We start from the raw sequence: 21,014 nt of genomic DNA on the forward strand, positions 1-21,014 counted from the left end.
CAGAGCCATTTGCAGTGCTAGTTATAGCCTAATGTTAGTTAGCTAACATTGAACCTGGTTGGTTAGCTACCTGCAGATTCATGCAGGGTAGTAACGTTATGAGTTGGGATTATGGTTCAATGTTTAGCTAGCTAGCTACATGTCTAAACAAAAGACTCCACTGTACAAGTAACCATTTCAATAGAACGTTCATGATGTCACTGCGACAACTGTCGATAGATGTAGCTGGTAAATCCGCTCTGGCTATCTACTCCGATTTCAGAGCACTCTCGTCTGAGTGTGCTAGAGCGCAGAATAACTGACGAATTTACAAATGATCAACACCCGTTCAATATGGCCGGTGTCAGTAAACGTTGGCAAAAAAGCGTAATTCAATTGTTGCCAGCAGCACAGTTGCAGTCACCAACGCTCTGGTTGACATAAAAACAGCCTAACCAGCTCTGCTATGGCGAGTAAAATGGTCAAAGTGAGCTGTTCTCTCATTTGTGTCTGGAAGTAGCTAGCAAGCTAGCCAACAAGTCAGTTAGCTTGGGTGCTTGACTGCCGTTGTTAGGTCAGAACGCTCCGATCAACCCTACTCCTCAGCCAGAGCATCCAGTGTGCGCTCTAAATGCTCCGAGAGCGAAACGCTCTGAATTTACGAACTGACAATCTGACAACGCTCTGAGTTTATGAGCGCCCAGAGTGCACTCTGAGCACACTCTCACTCTGGCACACCAGATAAAATGTACAAATACACCTGTAGTATAAACCAGCCTTTAGTCTTGAAATATTTGGTTGTTTAGTACTTGGCCTCACATGTGAATCCTTAAAGAGATGGGTGGGGCTAAGGCTTTAGAGGGTGTGAACGATGCTGAATAGGTGTAGACAAAGAGCTCTCCAGTAGGTGCACCAAAACATTCAAGGCCCTTTTCTCAGAAGTGAGGTTACAAGTTTATCAACTTTCAAAGCAGAATTACTTTCCCATTGTTCCTCAACTGTAGTGTATGATATACCATTTTCTAGCTCTGAGTCTCTACTTTTATCCAATGTAAAAAACACCATTTCAAATGTTACTACATAAGACCGAATCGAGCCTGTCGGTCACATATATTACTTTGAATTTTGTCACAACAAATACATAGGCCTACCCATTTAGGAAAAGTCATTGCAAACATGATACTGATTTATCATTTGCATTTCCAATTGAGTTTCGGAAGCTATATGCTTCCATACTATAACCTCCTGAACGGTTTTGATCATTCAGGTCCAATATCAGAGAGGATGAGGCGAAGCTAGAGTGTCCACTCCAGTCAAAATCTGTACACGTGGGAATACTGTGATTAAGCAGAACGCCTGCCTTTGGGACGACTGCCATTGTTAGGGCGGAGACAAGACCATTTCGTCATTATCTCTGCCAATATGCACATTCTCATTTCTACCATGGACAAACATGTAGCTAGCTATGTAGCTACAGTTTCGTTCAAATAAAACAAGGTGCGGTCCAAAAATGCACCTTTTCTAAAAAGGTTTAATTTGGAACGACTAATCCTAAACTAAAAAATAACTACTTTTGACATTGCTCCAATGTCCTACAAAATGAAGGTTGAGTTAGTTAGACAAACCAACGTAATGAGTTAGTGTAACAGTGTTGCTTCCGTCCCTCTCCTTGCCCCTACCTGGGCTTGAACCAGGGACCCTCTGCACACATCGACAACAGTCATCCTCGAAGCACCGTTACCCGTCGCTCCACAAAAGCCACGGCCCTTGCAGAGCAAGGGAAACAACTACTTCAAGGTCTCAGAGCGAGTGACGTCACTGATTGAAACGCTACTAGTGCGCACCGCTAACTAGCTAGCCATTTCACACCGGTTACACTCACCCCCCTTTTGACCTCCTCCTTTTCCGCAGCAACCAGTGATCCGGGTCAACAGCATCAATGCAACAGTGTTGCTTCCGTCCCTCTCCTCGCCCCTACCTGGGCTTGAACCAGGGACCCTCTGCACATATCAACAAGTCACCCTCGAAGCACCGTTACCCGTCGCTCCACAAAAACCGCAGCCCTTGCAGAGCAAGGGAAACAACTACTTCAAGGTCTCAGAGCGAGTGACGTCACCGATTGAAACGCTACTAGTGCGCACTGCTAACTAGCTAGCCATTTCACACCGGGTACATTAGCATACCTGCTCTGTGTAACATTTGGTTTATCTCGAGAATGTCGAGCAGCCTCTGTAGACGGGCAACTTCCTCCTGATACTCAGCTATTGTTTTTTCAACAACTCCGAATATCTCATTGGCAGCAGCTGTTAATCTCTCGTTGAGAAAAACCCTCAACATCTGTATTTGAGAAAAAAAATGTAAAAGCAGGTTGAGTTGCTAGCCAGACAGTTAACAGTGTTGTTTTCATCACGTGCGGCATTAGTGACAACTAGCCAGTTCTTCTTCTTCTATGGCATTGTGGCGGTCCGCAAACAAGCGTTAGAGGTGCATGCCACCACCTACTGTACTGGTGGTAAACTATAGAAAATATATCCATTGTAGGAGAAAAGAGGGAAAAACAGACGTCATACAGAATAAAAAAACACAAAATAACCCTATCCCACTTCTTCAGTCACATTCCAATTCACATCCCTACACAGGCTCAGGGGCCTGTGAGGGCAGAACATCCTTTGACAGGATGTCTTGCAATGCCTCGGCTGTAAACTCACTGAGTCCCAAAAAGCGTTCTGCTGCACTCTCAATAATTCAAATTTGTGCTGTGCAGTTTTTGAACATTGCAATAAATACTACAAAGTCCACCTTTTTCACACATATATCAAGATCCCTTGATTGCTGAGAAACATACACTGGTGCAGTCTCAATTACCATTGCATCTTCAAAGCTACTCGCTCCTTCCACTCTACTCACAGCCTCCAGATAGGAGACACACTGGACAGCCCTGATTCTCACCACCTCTGTCTCCTTTACCCTAACAGGGCAATCCAGGGACTCTGGCGCATGTTCGCCACCAGTTGCATCATATATCCTCAACTGGCATACGATATTCTTCTCATCTGCATACACGTGATACATGCCCAAATATTTATAACACTGGAGGGGCTTGTGCACAAAAGCTTTTACAGGGTATCTCATAAAGCCTAGCTTTACATGAGAAGGGAGACTCATCAACAAAACAATAATATGGACAAAGTGGGTTTCCTTACTCCATCCACCATACAGGTCAATCGACATGCACCAATCACGTCATTTGCTTCATCACGTCAAAAACTTTGACAACAATATCGTCGTAAACAATAATAGTATATTAATAACATAATAGTATATTCACAGCACATGAGAAGAGGTCCTGTGTGGCTCAGTTGGTAGAGAATGGCATTTGCAACGCCAGGGTTGTGTGATTCGATACCAACAGGGGGAAAGTACGAAAAATATGCACTCACTACTGTAAGTCACTCTGGCTAAGAGTGTCTGCTAAATGAGAATATGATAAAAAATTATCCAGTCACATTCCTATCAATGTAAGAGCCTCAGTTAAATGCAACTTGATGTGCCCTTATAGTGCTTTAGATATGCATAAAAATGGTATGGATTGGTGATTAGGTAACTGTTCAACATGTAATTGTCTCCAATGTTTCAGAATCGTGCAACACTGTCAGAGGAACGAGACATGTGCAGGAAAAGACCTCACAATGCACGTGTTATAAACATTTATTCTGTGTAGATATAAAACATTACAGAAGGCTCATTTATACGAATGGGTCCACTTGATCTCATAACATTTTTCTTAATGTTTGTCAAAACATGGAAAACGAAATAAAAATGTATACAGACATCAAACTCAGAGGTAATAACAAAAATGGTAGGAATCTTTCAGCTCCTGAGGACACTTGAGGAAACATAAGCACAAAGTAACTGATATTGGGAAAACTATGTGAACATCAGAACAGATAAAATATTGAATTCTGCTACATTAACAATACATTTTCACTCTAAAAACAAAAACATGTTTTATGTAAAAAAGGAGGACATAGTTTAACATGTCTTTGTCATCCTATAACTAATGAGCAGGGACTCCTGTTGCTCAGAAATCCACAAACTGCTCTCTGTTAGACAGTGATGGGGAGTTCTTTATGGTCAAGCAGTAATTCAGTCATATTGTATTCACCCAAGCCTGGGCCTCATACCATCATGGCCACCTAATCATCCCCAGCTTCCTTCATCCCCCCTCCTCTCCCTGTAACAATTCCCCAGGTCGTTGCTGTAATTGAGAATGTGTTCTTAGTCACCTTACCTGGTAAAATAAGGGTAAAATAAAATTTAAAAAATAGTGTCCTAAAGGGCATCTCCTCTCACAGGTGTAAGTTAGAATGTGACTCTCAATCTTCTGTCTCCAGACCTTTTCCCAAACAGCACACTGTCATGTGTTCTCCCCTGGTGACGGTTGTTCATGTAACTTTGTAGTTCCATCATTTTGAGAACTCCTGCAATCATTGCACCTATACAGTGATTCCTTGGTGCATCTTTGATTGTTATTTAATGTACCTGATTGGGAAATGCACTTCTACTATGAAGACATCAGTATGGTCTCTCTCGTGTGAGTCCTCGTGTGCACTTTCAGATTACTGGCAATGCTGAATCCTTTGCCACAATCAGGACAGATATACGATTTCTCCCCTGTGTGGGTCCTCATGTGTATTTTTAGATTTCCATTCTGTTTGAATGCTTTGCCACAATGACAACAATGATATGGACTCTCCCCTGTGTGAATCCTCATGTGCACTATCAGCTCACTGTTCTTGCTGAACCCTTTACTACAAACATCACAACAAAACCTAGCTGCAATGTGAGTTTTTAGGTGACCTTTCATACTTTCTGTGGACTGAAAACATTTTCCACACACACCACAAATACTTTCTTTATCCTTTCTATGAGTTTGCACGTGTTTAATTAATGAACCCATGTGATGAAAAGACTTACAACACACCTTACAACAACAGGGAGTAGCATGACTTTGACTGGGTGATTTCAGGAGGGATAACTGTGTGGAATTCTTACCCTTAGTATTGATATGGGAGCTTTGTCCTTTTACCATCTTTGATATGACTGGCTTAAAACCTGGTGGAGGTCCTCCTGTCTCCATACCACTGACACTTTGACTGTTTTCACTCTGAGCTGCAGAACAGTCTAGATTTACAGCAGAGAAAGGCTGAGAGACACTGGTTGCTTCTGATTCTCTGTAGTCCTCTCCATCAGGTTCTGTTTTGATCTGTTCAGTTGTAATATTGGGTAAAGTGTCTCTCTCTCCGTTTCCTTCCTTTTGGGCTTGATAGAGATGTGCGAGCTGAGTTGGGTCCTCATCACGGTCACTTTTCACACAGACAGGAATGAATATGTTCTCTATGGTATCTGCCTCAAGCCCTTGAAACTGCTCTTCCTCCTGACTGGTCCGGAGTTCCTCCTGTTCCTCTTTAATCTGTGTGGGTTCTGGGTCCTCCTGCCCCAGACTGCGGCTCCACTCCTGCTCACAGTGCTGCTGCTCAGGGGAAACCTCCGCTTCAGAGAAAGAGAGAGTGAGTTGCTGGAGGTCTGGAGGAAAGGAAAAAGGGTGAAACAGACATGTAGACAAACTGACATGTAGACCTACCCCGTCTGGTACGCCTGCAATAATTAACTTATACTAGTCAAATATAAATGAACTGTAATCCTAAACTTCGTAAAAAAAATAACTACCTTTGACATTGCTCCAATCACAGGCGAAGCCATGGCAGGGCCTGGCTGGGCCCAGGCCCTGCCAGATTGAATACTGGCCCACCCAATCAGGCTGGCTTTAAATATAGTCAAAACATTTAAAATAATGAACTTGAATTTGTTGATTTTTATTATTACATTTACATTTTAGTCATTTAGCAGTCGCTCTGGATCTCCTGACTTATCAGAAAGAAAAACAATTTAAATGCAGTAGGAGGTTCCTGGGATCTAATTGGTTACAGTGAGGGAAAAAAGTATTTGATCCCCTGCTGATTTTGTACGTTTGCCCACTGACAAAGAAATTATCAGTCTATAATTCTAATGGTAGGTTTATTTGAACAGTGAGAGACAGAATAACAACAACAAAATCCAGAACAACGCATGTCAAAAATGTTATAAATTGATATAAAATAAGTATTTGACCCCCTCTCAATCAGAAAGATTTCTGGCTCCCAGGTGTCTTTTATACAGGTAATGAGCTGAGATTAGGAGCACACTCTTAAAGGGAGTGCTCCTAATCTCAGTTTGTCACCTGTATAAAAGACACCTGTCCACAGAAGCAATCAATCAATCAGATTCCAAACTCTCCACCATGGCCAAGACTAAAGAGCTCTCCAAGGATGTCAGGGACAAGATTGTAGACCTACACAAGGCTGGAATGGGCTACAAGACCATCGCCAAGCAGCTTGGTGAGAAGGTGACAACAGTTGGTGCGATTATTCGCAAATGGAAGAAACACAAAATAACTGTCAATCTCCCTCGGCCTGGGGCTCCATGCAAGATCTCACCTCGTGGAGTTGCAATGATCATGAGAATGGTGAGGAATCAGCCCAGAACTACACGGGAGGATCTTGTCAATGATCTCAAGGCAGCTGGGACCATAGTCACCAAGAAAACAATTGGTAACACACTACGCCGTGAAGGACTGAAATCCCGCAGCGCCCGCAAGGTCCCCCTGCTCAAGCACATATACAGGCCCGTCTGAAGTTTGCCAATGAACATCTGAATGATTCAGAGGAGAACTGGGTGAAAAATCAAGGTCTTTAGCATCAAGTTTGGAGGAGGAGAAATGCTGCCTATGACCCCAAGAACACCATCCCCACCGTCAATCATGGAGGTGGAAACATTATGCTTTGGGGGTGTTTTTCTGCTAAGGGGACAGGACAACTTCACCGCATCAAAGGGACGACGGACGGGGCCATGTACCGTCAAATCTTGGGTGAGAACCTCCTTCCCTCAGCCAGGGCATTGAAAATGGGTCGTGGATGGGTATTCCAGCATGACAATGACCCAAAACACACGGCCAAGGCAACAAAGGAGTGGCTGAAGAAGAAGCACATTAAGGTCCTGGATTGGCCTAGGCAGTCTCCAGACCTTAATCCCATAGAAAATCTGTGGAGGGAGCTGAAGGTTCGAGTTGCCAAACGTCAGCCTCGAAACCTTAATGACTTGGAGAAGATCTGCAAAGAGGAGTGGGACAAAATCCCTCCTGAGATGTGTGCAAATCTGGTGGCCAACTACAAGAAACGTCTGACCTCTGTGATTGCCAACAAGGGTTTTGCCACCAAGTACTAAGTCATGTTTTGCAGAGGGGTCAAATACTTATTTCCCTCATTAAAATGCAAATCAATTTATAACATTTTTGACATGCGTTTTTCTGGATTTTTTTGTTGTTATTCTGCCTCTCACTGTTCAAATAAACCTACCATTAAAATTATAGACTGATCATGTCTTTGTCAGTGGGCAAACGTACAAAATCAGCAGGGGATCAAATACTTTTTTCCCTCACTGTATATGGCAATCATATGGTACCACTAGGCATGGCACTACGGAGGCTAGCATGTCAGCCCATGAGGAGGTTAGCATGGCTACTCCTTCGACTTCCACAGCCCAGCTAGCTTACCATCCCCCGGCCCGGCCTCGTCACGGTGAGCATGTCACGAGTCCACCCGCGGATTTGTCTGCTGTTGATGAACCACCCACCCAACCAAAAATCGGAATGTTCCTTACTACAGTGATCAATGGAAAATCAGTGTTTTTCATGGAAGCGGTATGGACAGTTTTCTTGGCTGGAATACAGTTCAACAAGGGACGCTGTTTTCTGTAAAATGTGTAGACATTTCCTAGAGGCCACTATGGAAGGCTCATTTGTTAGAGACGGATATAAGGATTGGAAGCACCTTCGCGAGGCATGCTTCAAGCACCAGGCTAGCAAATCCCACTCTTTTGCACTGGATTAATTTGAAGGCTACAGTGTAAGCCATCGCAATCAAAGCCTGGGTAACTGCGATGCCATGGACTATTTATTTGTAGAGAGGAATCGTGATTATGTCGAAGTGGTTCTGGACATTGTTATGCTATGCACTACGTGGACATAGGGAGGGTGAAGAGGCCCTTAACAAGGGCAACGTCTAAGATATTTTTTTAATGTTCATATCCAAATATGATTAAAGAATTCAAAATATTCTAGAGCAGCTGCCCAAAAACGCTAGACTTGATGAGGATTTTTATGTAAACTATAAGATAAATAAAGTTAATCACAACATGACGAACACGGAGCCAAGGTTAAACATGGGTACATCTCTGTTGGTAGACAAGAACTTAATTCCTCTCACTAGGTTTGTGTGTGTAAAAATGGGCATCTGACCTGTGTTCGGGTCAAATTCTACAGTTGTCTTATCTTATCAGTGACTGAAACCAGACTGTGGCTCTGCTTAGCCATAATCCTGGAACGAGCCAGGGTTGAACAGAGTTCAGGCTAAACCTTCTGTCTCTACTTGGGCGTCTTAATAATTAATTACAGCATGACGGGGTGGGAGAGAGGGGTTGGGCTTGGGTATGTTTGAGAGATTGATTGTGGACCTGCCATGTCCAACAATCAATCTCCAGGTCAAGCCAGGGTGAGCCAGGGTTGAACAGAGTTCAAACTGAACATGATTATGTTTGCATGACAGGGCTTGATTGATTGCACCACCATTGGGCTGTGCCGGTCTTGACACCTTAATACTGCCATAAATTAGAGATAGATTATTCTATCTCTGGCCTCTAGTATGGTGAAAGGAATGTCCTTTGTTTCAGAGACTTTTGCCGCCCAAAACTTCAACATTCAACAATGAACATTGGGACAATATATTTCAACATCTAAATGTTGGGAATGATGAGAAATGGAATATGGAAAACTAAGGTATATTGACTTGTTATATGACTTGAAGAGCTTTTACACTGTGGATATCAGGTTTACATCCTTTACCTTGGGTAGAAAATATCAAGGAGGAAGACAATTTTTCCGTGAAGATAGGAATGTGATTTTAGCTTTCTAACTAGCCACGCCCAAGGGAGCTCAGAGAGCGTGTCAGTATGAAATGTCCCTCTTTACCGGAGTGCATAAAAGACTGAGATACGAATTATCAGATCAGACTAGACGGACCTCAAGCTGCAGCTTTTGTCCATATTGGTCCCGACCCTGAAAATCAACACGAGGTGAAGACGACAAAGTTGCCTCCACTAACAATCAATGTTACGGCTGAGTAGCTGTTCTAAGTACTGTATCTAAGAAGGTGAATTTAAGTGGGACCATCCTGTTACTCTCTCTTCAAACCATTGTCTACTACACTGCTCTCATCACCCCACAGGGGATCATCGACATGGCTGATTAGCCATCCTCAGAAGACCACTTCCAGAACGAGTGAAAGTAAACGGACGACTAAGAAGAAGGACATTGTGACCTCTTGTGGACAATATGAGCCTTACATCTGAACCTTACATCTAAAAGGCCATCCGAAAAGAGAAGGCTCAATCGACCCTTCCCACGAAGGCCTGGGTCCAACAGAGACGACGAAGACAAACACGTAAATACATGCACTATTTCTTACCAAACAGGCAACAGTTCTTGCCAAATTATTAGGATTACTATGAGTATATGTCCATGTGTATCCAAGTGTTTTCTCTCGCTCTCTCTCTAAATCGCCATCTTTTGTAACAAGTGTCATATTGTGTTAGTCCGCTAAGGACCCGTTTTCATTGTATTAAGTTTCTAATCCCTACCTATACCGTGTATGTGTTTGTATCTTGGGTTATCATTTTTAATTAGTTAGTAAATAAATAATTAAATCAATTTGTGTGGTACGGAATGATCAGTAAGACCCGGGTTCGTGCAGACTTAAAGAGCCTACGACTTTCAGAATGACACTGATATGACGTAAATGATTAATAAATGACTGTTAAATGATAAGAGATAAAGATATCTTTAGAGTTAATTCGGGAAACGGTAACTCGTTAAACAACTTTTCCCGTGGTGCCCCAAATTCCTAATTAGTTAATTGTTACATGATTAATTTAATCTAGTAACAATGAAACATAGTAGGTAATTATTCGATAAATAATAGTCATCACAATAATGAAAGGCACGTCACGACAAGGTGTTAAGCTAAAATGTTTGTAAAATGACTATATGAACAAAGCTGAGAGGTGGAAGGGAGATGCTTTGCAAACCACCTCGACTCTATTGCTTATGTAATAAAGTCTATCTTAATTCTACAAAAACTCTGAAATACTTTGGTTCTTTGATCAGTATAAGGCTGAATTTGCCACAACAGACTCATGAGTCTAGACATTAAAAACAAGCTGCTTGAATCAGCAGCCTCCCTGCTATTGTGCAAGATCAAAGCAGAGCTCCGTGAATCACCAAGCATGTAACGTTACTATGCTATTATGGCAGACGTGTATAACGGCCCGTGTTCATATACAGCGGCATCGCGCAGTGAAACATTTACATTTTAGTCATTTAACAGACGCTCTTATCCAGAGCGACTTACAGTTAGTGCATACATTTATTTTTATTTTTTTCATACTGGCCCCTCGTGGGAAACGAACCCACAACACTGGCGTTGCAAACGCCATGCTCTACCAACTGAGCTACACATCATTTTCAATGGAAGGAAAGTGAGAGAAGCGGAGTGGGCAGAGGACCGTTGAGCAATGTGAGCATGGGCTGAACAGGATGGGACTAATGTTGGGGAAAGCGGAACATTATACAAATCCTCCACAATATCGCGGTGCGAGTAGCCAATCGAAGCTCACCATAGCTTCCAACCCCTACTGGATTGTCTGTCAATGGCTGTTGAAACATAGCACTACCTAGCATGCTTAGGGAGGGGGGAATTCCCATCCCTTATTGAAGTTTTGGACAGCTGCAACCCTGACATTTTCCCTAACATCAATAGACTACTAAGGGACATCATCACCCTTCCTATGACTTCATGTAGTGTTGAGAGACTCTTCTCAACTACAGGCCGTATCCAAACATCCATCCGATCTTGCAGGCTAACTGCATGTCTCAACAATCTAGCTCGAACGCGAACTCAATCAATGGAAGTGATGGGGGCATGTTACTTAAAGGTGATTTGGCCATAAAAAAAAAAAAACATGCTCACATGCCCCCATCACATCCATAGATTTTTTGCTAGCGGTGGCTAAATTTAGCTTAAGTTTAACCTCTTAAGGATCGGACCCTTTTTTTCAATTTTCGCCTAAAAATGACATATCCAAATCTAACTGCCTGTAGCTCAGGACCTGAAGCAAGGATATGCATATTCTTGATACCATTTGAAAGGAAACACTGAAGTTTGTGGAAATGTGAAATGAATGTTGGAGAATATAACACATTAGATCTGGTAAAAGATAATACAAACAAAAAAACATGCATTTTCTATTTATTTTTTTGTTCCATCTTTGAAACGCAAGAGAAAGGCCACAATATAATATTGCAGTTTAGGCACAATTTAGATTTTGGCCACTAGATACATTTTGGTAGCAGTCTGTGTGCAAAGTTTCAGATTGAGCCAGTGAAGCATTACAATACTGGACTATTTTGTATCAAGTCTGCCCAAATGTGCCGAATTGGTCAATTGATACATTTTCAAGTACATAACTATAGAGAACATACAAAAATGATATGGTAAAACAAAATGTAAGTTTACACACTCCCAGGAATGTCATACATGATGGATCATTAGCTTATACACTAACTTTCACACATCTAGATGGCCGGGCGGGGTGGGTGTGGAGCCAGAGACAGCAGGGCTTCAAACTGTAGAACCCAGTTCCTACATTTGAATATAAAAATGGATTCTATCAAACAAAACTATGCTACATTTTATCTCTGGGACCCTTAGGATGACAAATCAGAGCAAGATCACTGAATGTTAATACATTATTTACCTTCAGAGGTGAATGTATCAAACCAGTTGCCGTGATACATTTTTTGTTGTTGTGCACTCTCCTCAAACAATAGCATGGTATTCTTTCAGTGTAATAGCTACTGTTAATTGGACAGTGCGGTTAGATGAACAAGAATTTAAGCTTTCTGTCCATATATAGACATGTCTATGTCCTGGAAAGTTTGCTGTTACTTACAACAGTCATGCTAATCACATTAGCGCACGTTAGCTCAACTACCGATCCCGTAGAAGTTAATGGCTGTTTAAAGAAATAATTGATTACAGTTTCTCCTGGTCCATAGACAACTTTCAGGGTGAGGAACAATTTAACATCAATTTGTAAAATAGTGAACAAGTCCTTTAATGAAAACACATTCAGGACTTTCTATTTCTATTCTTCTTTGTGCATGAAGCTATTTGTGCATATTCCAGTGCCGAGCTGCTGGTGTCCGACCCGCTGACCATGGCCCATCTTCCGAAAACATCTGAAAGCCTACCTTTTCTTAAATAAGACTTCTCAGTCCCCCCTGACTAAAACGTACAAATGTAATGTAAAATGTTTGATTACTGTCGTACTGAACACTTCATCCATTCTCCATATTTTGTGACAGTATAACTTTTCCCATATGGACAGTACCAGTCAAAAGTTTGGACACCTACTAATTCCAGGGTTTTTCTTTATTTTTACTATTTTTTACATTTTAGAATAATAGTGAAGACATATAGAATCATGTAGTAACCAAAAAAGTGTAAAACAAAATCAAAACATATTTTATATGAGATTCTTCAAAGTAGCCACCCTTTGCCTTGATGAAAGCTTTGCACGGTCTTGGCATTCTCTCAACCAGCTTCATGAGGTAGTCGCAGTGTAGCTGAACGGATGATCTCTGCATGTGTAGTTCCCACCGTGAAGCATGGAGGAGGTGGTGTGATGGTGTGGGGGTGCTTCGCTGGTGGCACTGTCTGTGATTTATTTAGAATTCATTCACACTTAACCAGCATGGCTACCACAGCATTCTGCAGCGATACGCCATCCCATCTGGTTTGGGCTTAGTGGGACTATCATTTGTTTTTCAACAGGACCATGACCCAACATACCTCCAGGCTGTGTAAGGGCTATTTGACCATGAAGTAGAGTGATGGAGTGCTGCATCAGATGACCTGGCCTCCACAATCCCCCGACCTCAACCCAATTGAGATGGTTTGGGATGAGTTGGGTCGCAGAGTGATGGAAAAGCAGCCAAGTGCTCAGCATATGTGGGAACTCCTTCAATACTGTTAGAAAAGCATTCCAGGTGAAGCTGGTTGAGAGAATCCCAAGAGTGTGTAAAGCTGTCATTAAGGTAAAGGGTGGCCACTTTGAAGAATCTCAAACATAAAATATATTTTGATTTGTTTCACACATTTTTTGGTTACTACATGATTCAATATGTGTTATTTATAGTTTTGATGTCTTCACTATTATTCTACAATGTAGAAAATAGTAAAAATAAAGAAAAACCCTGTAATGAGTAGGTGTGTCCAAACTTTTGACTGGTACTGTAGGTGTTAAGACAACGTGTAGTTCATTATTAAGTTTGTTTACAGTTGGACTTGGGCAGTTGGCCTGAGGGGTATACTACAAAGCAGAATCAATGAGTTAGCCAGCTAACTTGCCTAAATATTCTGAAATAAGTTATTTTTTAGAAAGAAACGCATGGTCTAATTGACTCAACACTCAAAAACACATTGAAGTTTAGCTTTCTTAATACATCTGAAAATCAGTAGATCGTTTTGGTTGTTAATCAAAGTTAGCTGGCTAACTCATTGATCCTAAGACTCATTGATCCTACTTTGTAGTATACCCCTCAGTTTTGTCAGCTGTGTTATAAGCCGTTGTGTAGTTGCACTGCTTACTTGGCAATAATAACGGGTGTTTTTGTCAACGGACATTTATCCTGTGTGTTAAATGATGCAATGTGATAGCACAAATGTTCACTTAAATATGTCGGGGTATTTTTGCAGGAACATTGTGACCTACTCACTTTTACTTACGCCCAGACACTCGGTAATAATATAAAATTAACGCTGCGTTAGACAAACATAATGAGTGAGCCTACCTGCTCGGTGTTGGTTTATCTCAGGTTGATTAACAATGTCGAGCAGCCTCTGTAGACGGACAACTTCGTCCTGATACTCTGCTACCGTTTTGTCAACGACCTCGAATATCTCCTCAGCAGCAGCTGTTAATCTCTCGTTAATAAAAACCCTCAACAACTGTATTTGAGACATTTTTAGATAATTTAAGTTGATTAGCTTGCTAGCTGTGTTATTTTCGTCCCTGCCCGTGCAGCAACAACATTACTGATTCTTCTTATTCGATGAGGTTTAACGGCAGTTGGCATCCAATAAATGTGGAATAAATGTTGCATTACCGCCACCTACTAGACTGGAGTATAACTCCCTTGTACTTTGCTTGAATAAAAAAATACCCTACCATCTAACCCTACACTTACTAAAGAAAAACACCACCCTACTCCACTATATAAATATATTTAGTCCTACCTCAGGCCAAAAGCCTGAAAGGATGGAGCAACAACAGTATCCGGTGTTAACTTGTTCGTGCAAGTTCAAGTTAACACAATTTGTGCTATCGCCACCTGCTGGTCAATTCGGACCACGGAATCGGGCGAGTTTAAATGTGGGTCGGGTTAAACGTTTAGCCCAGCCCATCACAGCTGTTGTCATTGGTCAAACGATTGACTTCAACAGCTTAAGTGAACGACGCAACTGCTTGGGTGAAGGAATTTCAAGTAGCAAGGGTCTGGGCTGTCCAGAAGGACTACATAGAGGCTTGGAAGGCTGAGGTTAGTCACAAGGTAAGATCAATGTATTGGAAATTGAACTTTAGATTTACTGTTTTTCTGATTGATTTGGCCTGTATGAAAGGGTCGATATCTAAATAGACTCGATAAAGTCGTTTGATATTGGAATTTGGGGATGCTTACATAGTAGCTAACTGTTAATAAGTTAGCTAGTAGCTAGCAGATCTATGGAGATTTCTAATAAAATAAATATATATTATATATGAGTATTGAGTCACAAACAAAATATGTTATGAAAATACAGAATGCAACCTTTGTGATGAATGCATATCAAATCAAATTAAATTGTATTTGTCACATACATATGTTTAGCAGATGTTATTGCGGGTGTAGCGAAATGCTTGTGCTTCTACAGTGAGGGAAAAAAGTATTTGATCCCCTGCTGATTTTGTACATTTGCCCACTGACAAATAAATGATCAGTCTATAATTTTAATGGTAGGTTTATTTTAACAGTGAGAGACAGAATAACAACAAAAAAATCCAGAAAAACGCATGTCAAAAATTTTATAAATTGATTTGCATTTTAATGAGGGAAATAAGTATTTGACCCCTCTGCAAAACATGACTTAGTACTTGGTGGCAAAGCCCTTGTTGGCAATCACAGAGGTCAGACGTTTCTTGTAGTTGGCCACCAGGTTTCCACACATCTCAGGAGGGATTTTATCCCACTCCTCTTTGCAGATCTTCTCCAAGTCATTAAGGTTTCGAGGCTGACGTTTGGCAACTCGAACCTTCAGCTCCCTCCACAGATTTTCTATGGGATTAAGGTCTGGAGACTGGCTAGGCCACTCCAGGACCTTAATGTGCTTCTTCTTGAGCATCTCCTTTGTTGCCTTGGCCGTGTGTTTTGGGTCATTGTCATGCTGGAATACCCATCCACGACCCATTTTCAATGCCCTGGCTGAGGGAAGGAGGTTCTCACCCAAATTTGACGGTACATGGCCCTGTCCATCTTCCCTTTGATGCGGTGAAGTTGTCCTGTCCCCTTAGCAGAAAAACACCCCCAAAGCATAATGTTTCCACCTCCATGTTTGATGGTGGGGATGGTGTTCTTGGGGTCATAGGCAGCATTCCTCCTCCTCCAAACACAGCGAGTTGAGTTGATGCCAAAGAGCTCCATTTTGGTCTCATCTGACCACAACACTTTCACCCAGTTCTCCTCTGAATCATTCAGATGTTCATTGGCAAACTTCAGACGGGCATGTATATGTGCTTTCCAGTGGCGGCTGGCCGATAGAGGGCGCTAGGCGCCGCCTTAAATAAAATTATTTTAAAAATAAAAAATAAAAAATAATAATAATAATAATAATAAAAACATCAGTATGTCAATATTTGTGTGTTTGAAATATGGAATGCACACAGTAATATGTGTAAGATATGATAGAAAATCATATTCGCAACCTTTCCTCTGCCTGTCAAACGCCCTCGTCAGCTCTGGGCGATACAGAAAGTGCCCCGAGGAGGCGGGTCTACGTAGCAGTTAAGCCAATTGCTAATTTAAGATATGAATGTATGACATAAAATGTAGTCAATAAGCGATCTTAAATCGAATCCAAGGAGGGCGATTATTTTACCGCCCCAAGCTCGCCCCTGATAAAATAAGGACCGGGGTCCAGTGACGCCATTTTTACTAGACAACAATGGCGCGACACAAAGCGTTACTCCTCCAAGACCCAACCCTAACTCGGTGAAATCTCTCCTCCAAGATCCGTTTGAGAGGAGAACTTTGTCAGAGAAAGTTCGGGTGAAAGAGCTGGGCCCAGATCAACCTGACCTCTCAATCAGACAGCAGGCTAGCGAGAAAGGAAGCAGTATATGCGCGGCTTCTCCCGTAGCTGGTACACCAGGAAGGCTTGGCTAGCTGGGTGCACTGATGCTAATGCTTTATTTTGCTTTCCGTGCTTGCTTTTTAAAACGACGGGTCAGATTCAGCATGGACAGGTACCGGAGTGAGGGATATGGAAGCACCTGTCAGAGAAGGTAAAGAAACATGAGAACACCAGGGCACACATGGACAACTCTGTAAAGCTAGCTGTATTAGGAAGGGTGAACATTGCTACGCAGCTGGATGACGGCCACAGGATTGCGGTGAGGAAACACAATGAGGAGGTGGATAAAAACAGGCACATTCTATCCAAAATTATCGATTGTGTGAAGTTCTGTGGGGGCTTTTGAGTTGGCCTTGCGTGGGCACGAGGAGACTGACTCCTCAGACAACCCCGGCATTTTCCGGGCTTAGTGGATTTTGTTGCCTCCCTCGACAGTGTGCTGGAGGAGCACCTGAAGACAGCTACCGTTTTTAAGGGACACGTCAAAGACGATACAGAACGAGCTGTTGGACTGTATGCTGTCAATGCTTAAGGATTACATCCTGGAGGAAGTAAAGAGTGCTGATTTTATCGCCATTCAAGCTGACGAGAGCGACTGACGTTTCCACCCACTGCCAGTTGGTGCTTGTAGTGAGTGATTATCATAGAGCCGTCACAATTATATTTGTTTTAGTATTTTAAAAGGAAGAGAAGACACAATCAGACGTTGATAATAATGCAGGAAAGTACTACACAGTTTGTAATAATTATTCAGGTGTCCACCAGGTCAATTTCTAGAAGAGGCCTAGTTGTTATTGAATATTAACTTTATTGCTAAGTGAACAGCAGAACAAAATTATGTTGCATCCCTCTCACAAATGTAATAGAAAAGGCTTTAAAACGTAATAACATCAGTTAATTATGTACATCACAGGTTAAAAGCAGTTACTAGACATAGTTTGTGTGTATATACACACTGTCTGTCTGTCTGTCTGTCTGTCTGTCTGTCTATATATATATATATAAGTCACTGGTTGTGTGTTGAGGGGGAATTACAGTGAGTTAAGAAGTCTGATTGCAAGTTATCAAATTAAACTTTATTTTTTGGACCCAGGGCCTCAATTCCCTCTTTGTGTGGGGACAGCGCATCTGACGAGCAGCAACAGCCCATCAAGCGACGGAGGATGCTGGGACCAGGAGAACAACAGAGGTTGGCTATAGAGGTAAGTTGTGATGTAATTGTCAGTGTTTCCCACCTAGAACTTTTTTCAGGCCTGGTAGTATGTAGCCAAAACCCTGAACAATCAGCACCTTGGTAATCATATACTTGAGTTGGACATAGGCATGTGTCAGTCAGGATCACTTGCATCAAAATAGCTTAATTGCAAATTAAAGCTGATGATGTATCTTTTACAGGTATGTGATACCATCCTGAGTCATGCCAAAGAGAGGTTCTCCTTCACCCAGCACCTCATCAGCGCAACACTATTGCACGGAGAGTTGTTCCCACAACACAGTGTGAAGTTCCCTGATACAGCGCTTGAAACAACCGTGGAGGCGTACCCCCATGTTGAACAAGGCCAAGCTCAAAACCAAACTGTCCCTCATCTATGAGAACAGTGAGTTCAAGGCTTGTAGTGGTGCAGTGCCCTGTACCAGTTCTTCATGGAGAACAACCTTCAGAGCACTTTCACAGAGACTGCCAGCCTCCTCAAGATCCTCATCACCACACCCATGACAACTGCTGAGTCAGAAAGGTGCTTCTCTACACTGAAAAGGATCAAGACCTTCCTGAGAAACAGCATGACACAGGATCGCCTGAACGCTCTGGCCATGCTCTCCATGGAGAAGAAACTTGTCAGGGACATTCCTGACTTTAATCAAAGGGTCATTGAGAGGTTTGCCACTCAGAAGGACAGACGGGCAAAATTCCTGTACAAATAAGATGACAGACACACACACACAGAGCAGCTCTGGCCGCATGTTTCTTTGTATATAGTTGACCTTAGCATAAAAAATCCAGTTATATATGGTACTCTAGAAAGTCTTAATAGTGTCTTTGCTAATATTACTGTATATATGTTGTTTTGTATCAATTAATTGTTGCAGTTCTGGAGCACATTAACAATTAGTCACATTTAGTATGATCATAAAATACTGTATGCTATTCTTCCAGTCAAAGGTTTGAGTTCATCCACTTGATATCCATTTCTATATTATACATCCTTTCATACAGTGTAAGATTTCCTATAAACTTTATAATAATTTCATGTTATTGTCCACTTTCCACTCTGTTCTGACAGCATGCCTGTTGCGTTGCCTGTTTACTACCAATGGTGAAAAGTTCACTTTAAATGCAAATGAAAGGCTTGGGTTTGTGTAATATGTTTTTGTGTAAGAATGCCTCAACTTTTTAATATTGGCATTAAATAATTACTGAATGTTTCACTGAGCACTGCTGTCCTGCAGTTTGTGTTAAAATATATCGCGATGGTTACAGGAAAAAAAAAGTATGGCACAGCCCCACCGAGAATATTTTTCACCAGCCGCCACTGGTGCTTTCTGATTGAGAGGGGTCAAATACTTATTTCCCTCATTAAAATGCAAATCAATTTATAACATTTTTGACATGCGTTTTTCTGGATTTTTTTTGTTATTCTGTCTCTCACTGTTCAAATAAACCTACCATTAAAATTATAGACTGATCATGTCTTTGTCAGTGGGCAAACGTACAACATCAGCAGGGGATCAAATACTTTTGTCCCTCACTGTACCTTACCTGTCACCCTAGACCCACTTCGATTTGCTTACCGCCCCAATAGATCCACAGACGATGCAATCGCCATCACACTGCACACTGCCCTATCCCATCTGGACAAGAGGAATACCTACAGTTGAAGTCGGAAGTTTACATACACTTAGATTGGAGTCATTAAAACTCATTTTTCAACCACTCCACACATTTCTTGTTAACAAACTATAGTTTTGCTAGACATCTACTTTGTGCATGACACAATTAATTTTTCCAACAATTGTTTACAGACAGATTATTTCACTTATAATTCACTGTATCACAATTCCAGTGGGTCAGAAGTTTACATACACTAAGTTGACTGTGGCTTTAAACAGCTTGGAAAATTCCAGAAAATGATGTCATGGCTTTAGAAGTTTCTGATAGGCTAATTGACATCATTTGAGTCAATTGGAGGTGTACCTGTGGATGTATTTCAAGGCCTACCTTCAAACTCAGTGCCACTTTGCTTGACATCATGGGAAAATCAAAGACCTCAGAAAATGAATTGTAGACCTCCACAAGTCTGGTTCATCCTTGGGAGCAATTTCCAAACGCCTGAAGGTACCACGTTCATCTGTACAAACAATAGTACGCAAGTATTAACACCATGGGACCACGCAGCCGTCATACCGCTCAGGAAGGAGACGCGTTCTGTCTCCTAGAGATTAACGTACTTTGGTGCGAAAAGTGCAAATCAATCCCAGAACAACATCAAAGGACCTTGTGAAGATGCTGGAGGAAACAGGTACACAAGTATCTATATCCTATATCGACATAACCTGAAAAACCGCTCAGCAAGGAAGAAGCCACTGCTCCAAAACCGCCATAAAAAAGCCAGACTACGGTTTTTGGAGAAATGTCTGATGAAACAAATATAGAACTGTTTGGCCATAATGACCATCATTATGTTTGGAGGAAAAAGGGGAAGGCTTGCAAGCCGAAGAACACCATCCCAACCGTGAAGCATGGGGGTGGCAACATCTCAAGACATCAGTCAGGAAGTTAAAGCTTGGTCGCAAACGGGTCTTCCAAATGGACAATGACCCCAAGCATACTTCCAAAGTTGTTGCAAAATGGCTTAAGGACAACAAAGTCAAGGTATTGGAGTGGCCATCACAAAGCCCTGACCTCAATCCTATAGAACATTTGTTGGCAGAACTGAAAAAGCTTGTGCGAGCTAGGAGGCCTACACACCTGATTCAGTTACACCAGCTCTGTCAGGAGGAATGGGCCAAAATTCACCCAACTTATTGTGGGAAGCTTGTGGAAGGCTACCCGAAACGTTTGACCCAAGTTAAACAATTTAAAGGCAATGCCACCAAATACGAATTGAGTGTATGTAAACTTCTGACCCACTGGGAATGTGATGAAATAAATAAAAGCTCAAATAAATAATTCTCTCTACTATTATTCTGACATTTCACATTCTTAAAATAAAGTGGTGGTCCTAACTGACCTAAGACAGGGAATTTTTACTAGGATTAAATGTCAGGAATTGGAAAAACTGAGTTTAAATGTATTTGGCTAAGGTGTATGTAAACTTCCGACTTCAACTGTATGTAAGAACGCTGTTCGATGACTGACAATAGCTCAGCATTCAA

General features: G+C 41.8%; 1 protein-coding gene across 1 annotated transcript; it reads right to left on the reverse strand.

Moving 5' to 3' along the window:
• Positions 1–3,669: 3,669 nt before the first annotated feature.
• On the reverse strand, positions 3,670–5,479 carry LOC121540608 (zinc finger protein 239; the record flags this gene model as incomplete). The annotated part of the gene is made up of 1 exon (XM_041849611.1): positions 3,670–5,479. A coding segment is annotated over one exon (936 nt), but the record flags the coding sequence as incomplete, so codon positions are not given.
• Between the last annotated feature and the right edge of the window lie 15,535 nt (positions 5,480–21,014).

This window comes from Coregonus clupeaformis, chromosome 26 (genome assembly GCF_020615455.1).
Source record: "Coregonus clupeaformis isolate EN_2021a chromosome 26, ASM2061545v1, whole genome shotgun sequence".
Classification (NCBI taxonomy): Eukaryota; Metazoa; Chordata; class Actinopteri; order Salmoniformes; family Salmonidae; genus Coregonus; species Coregonus clupeaformis.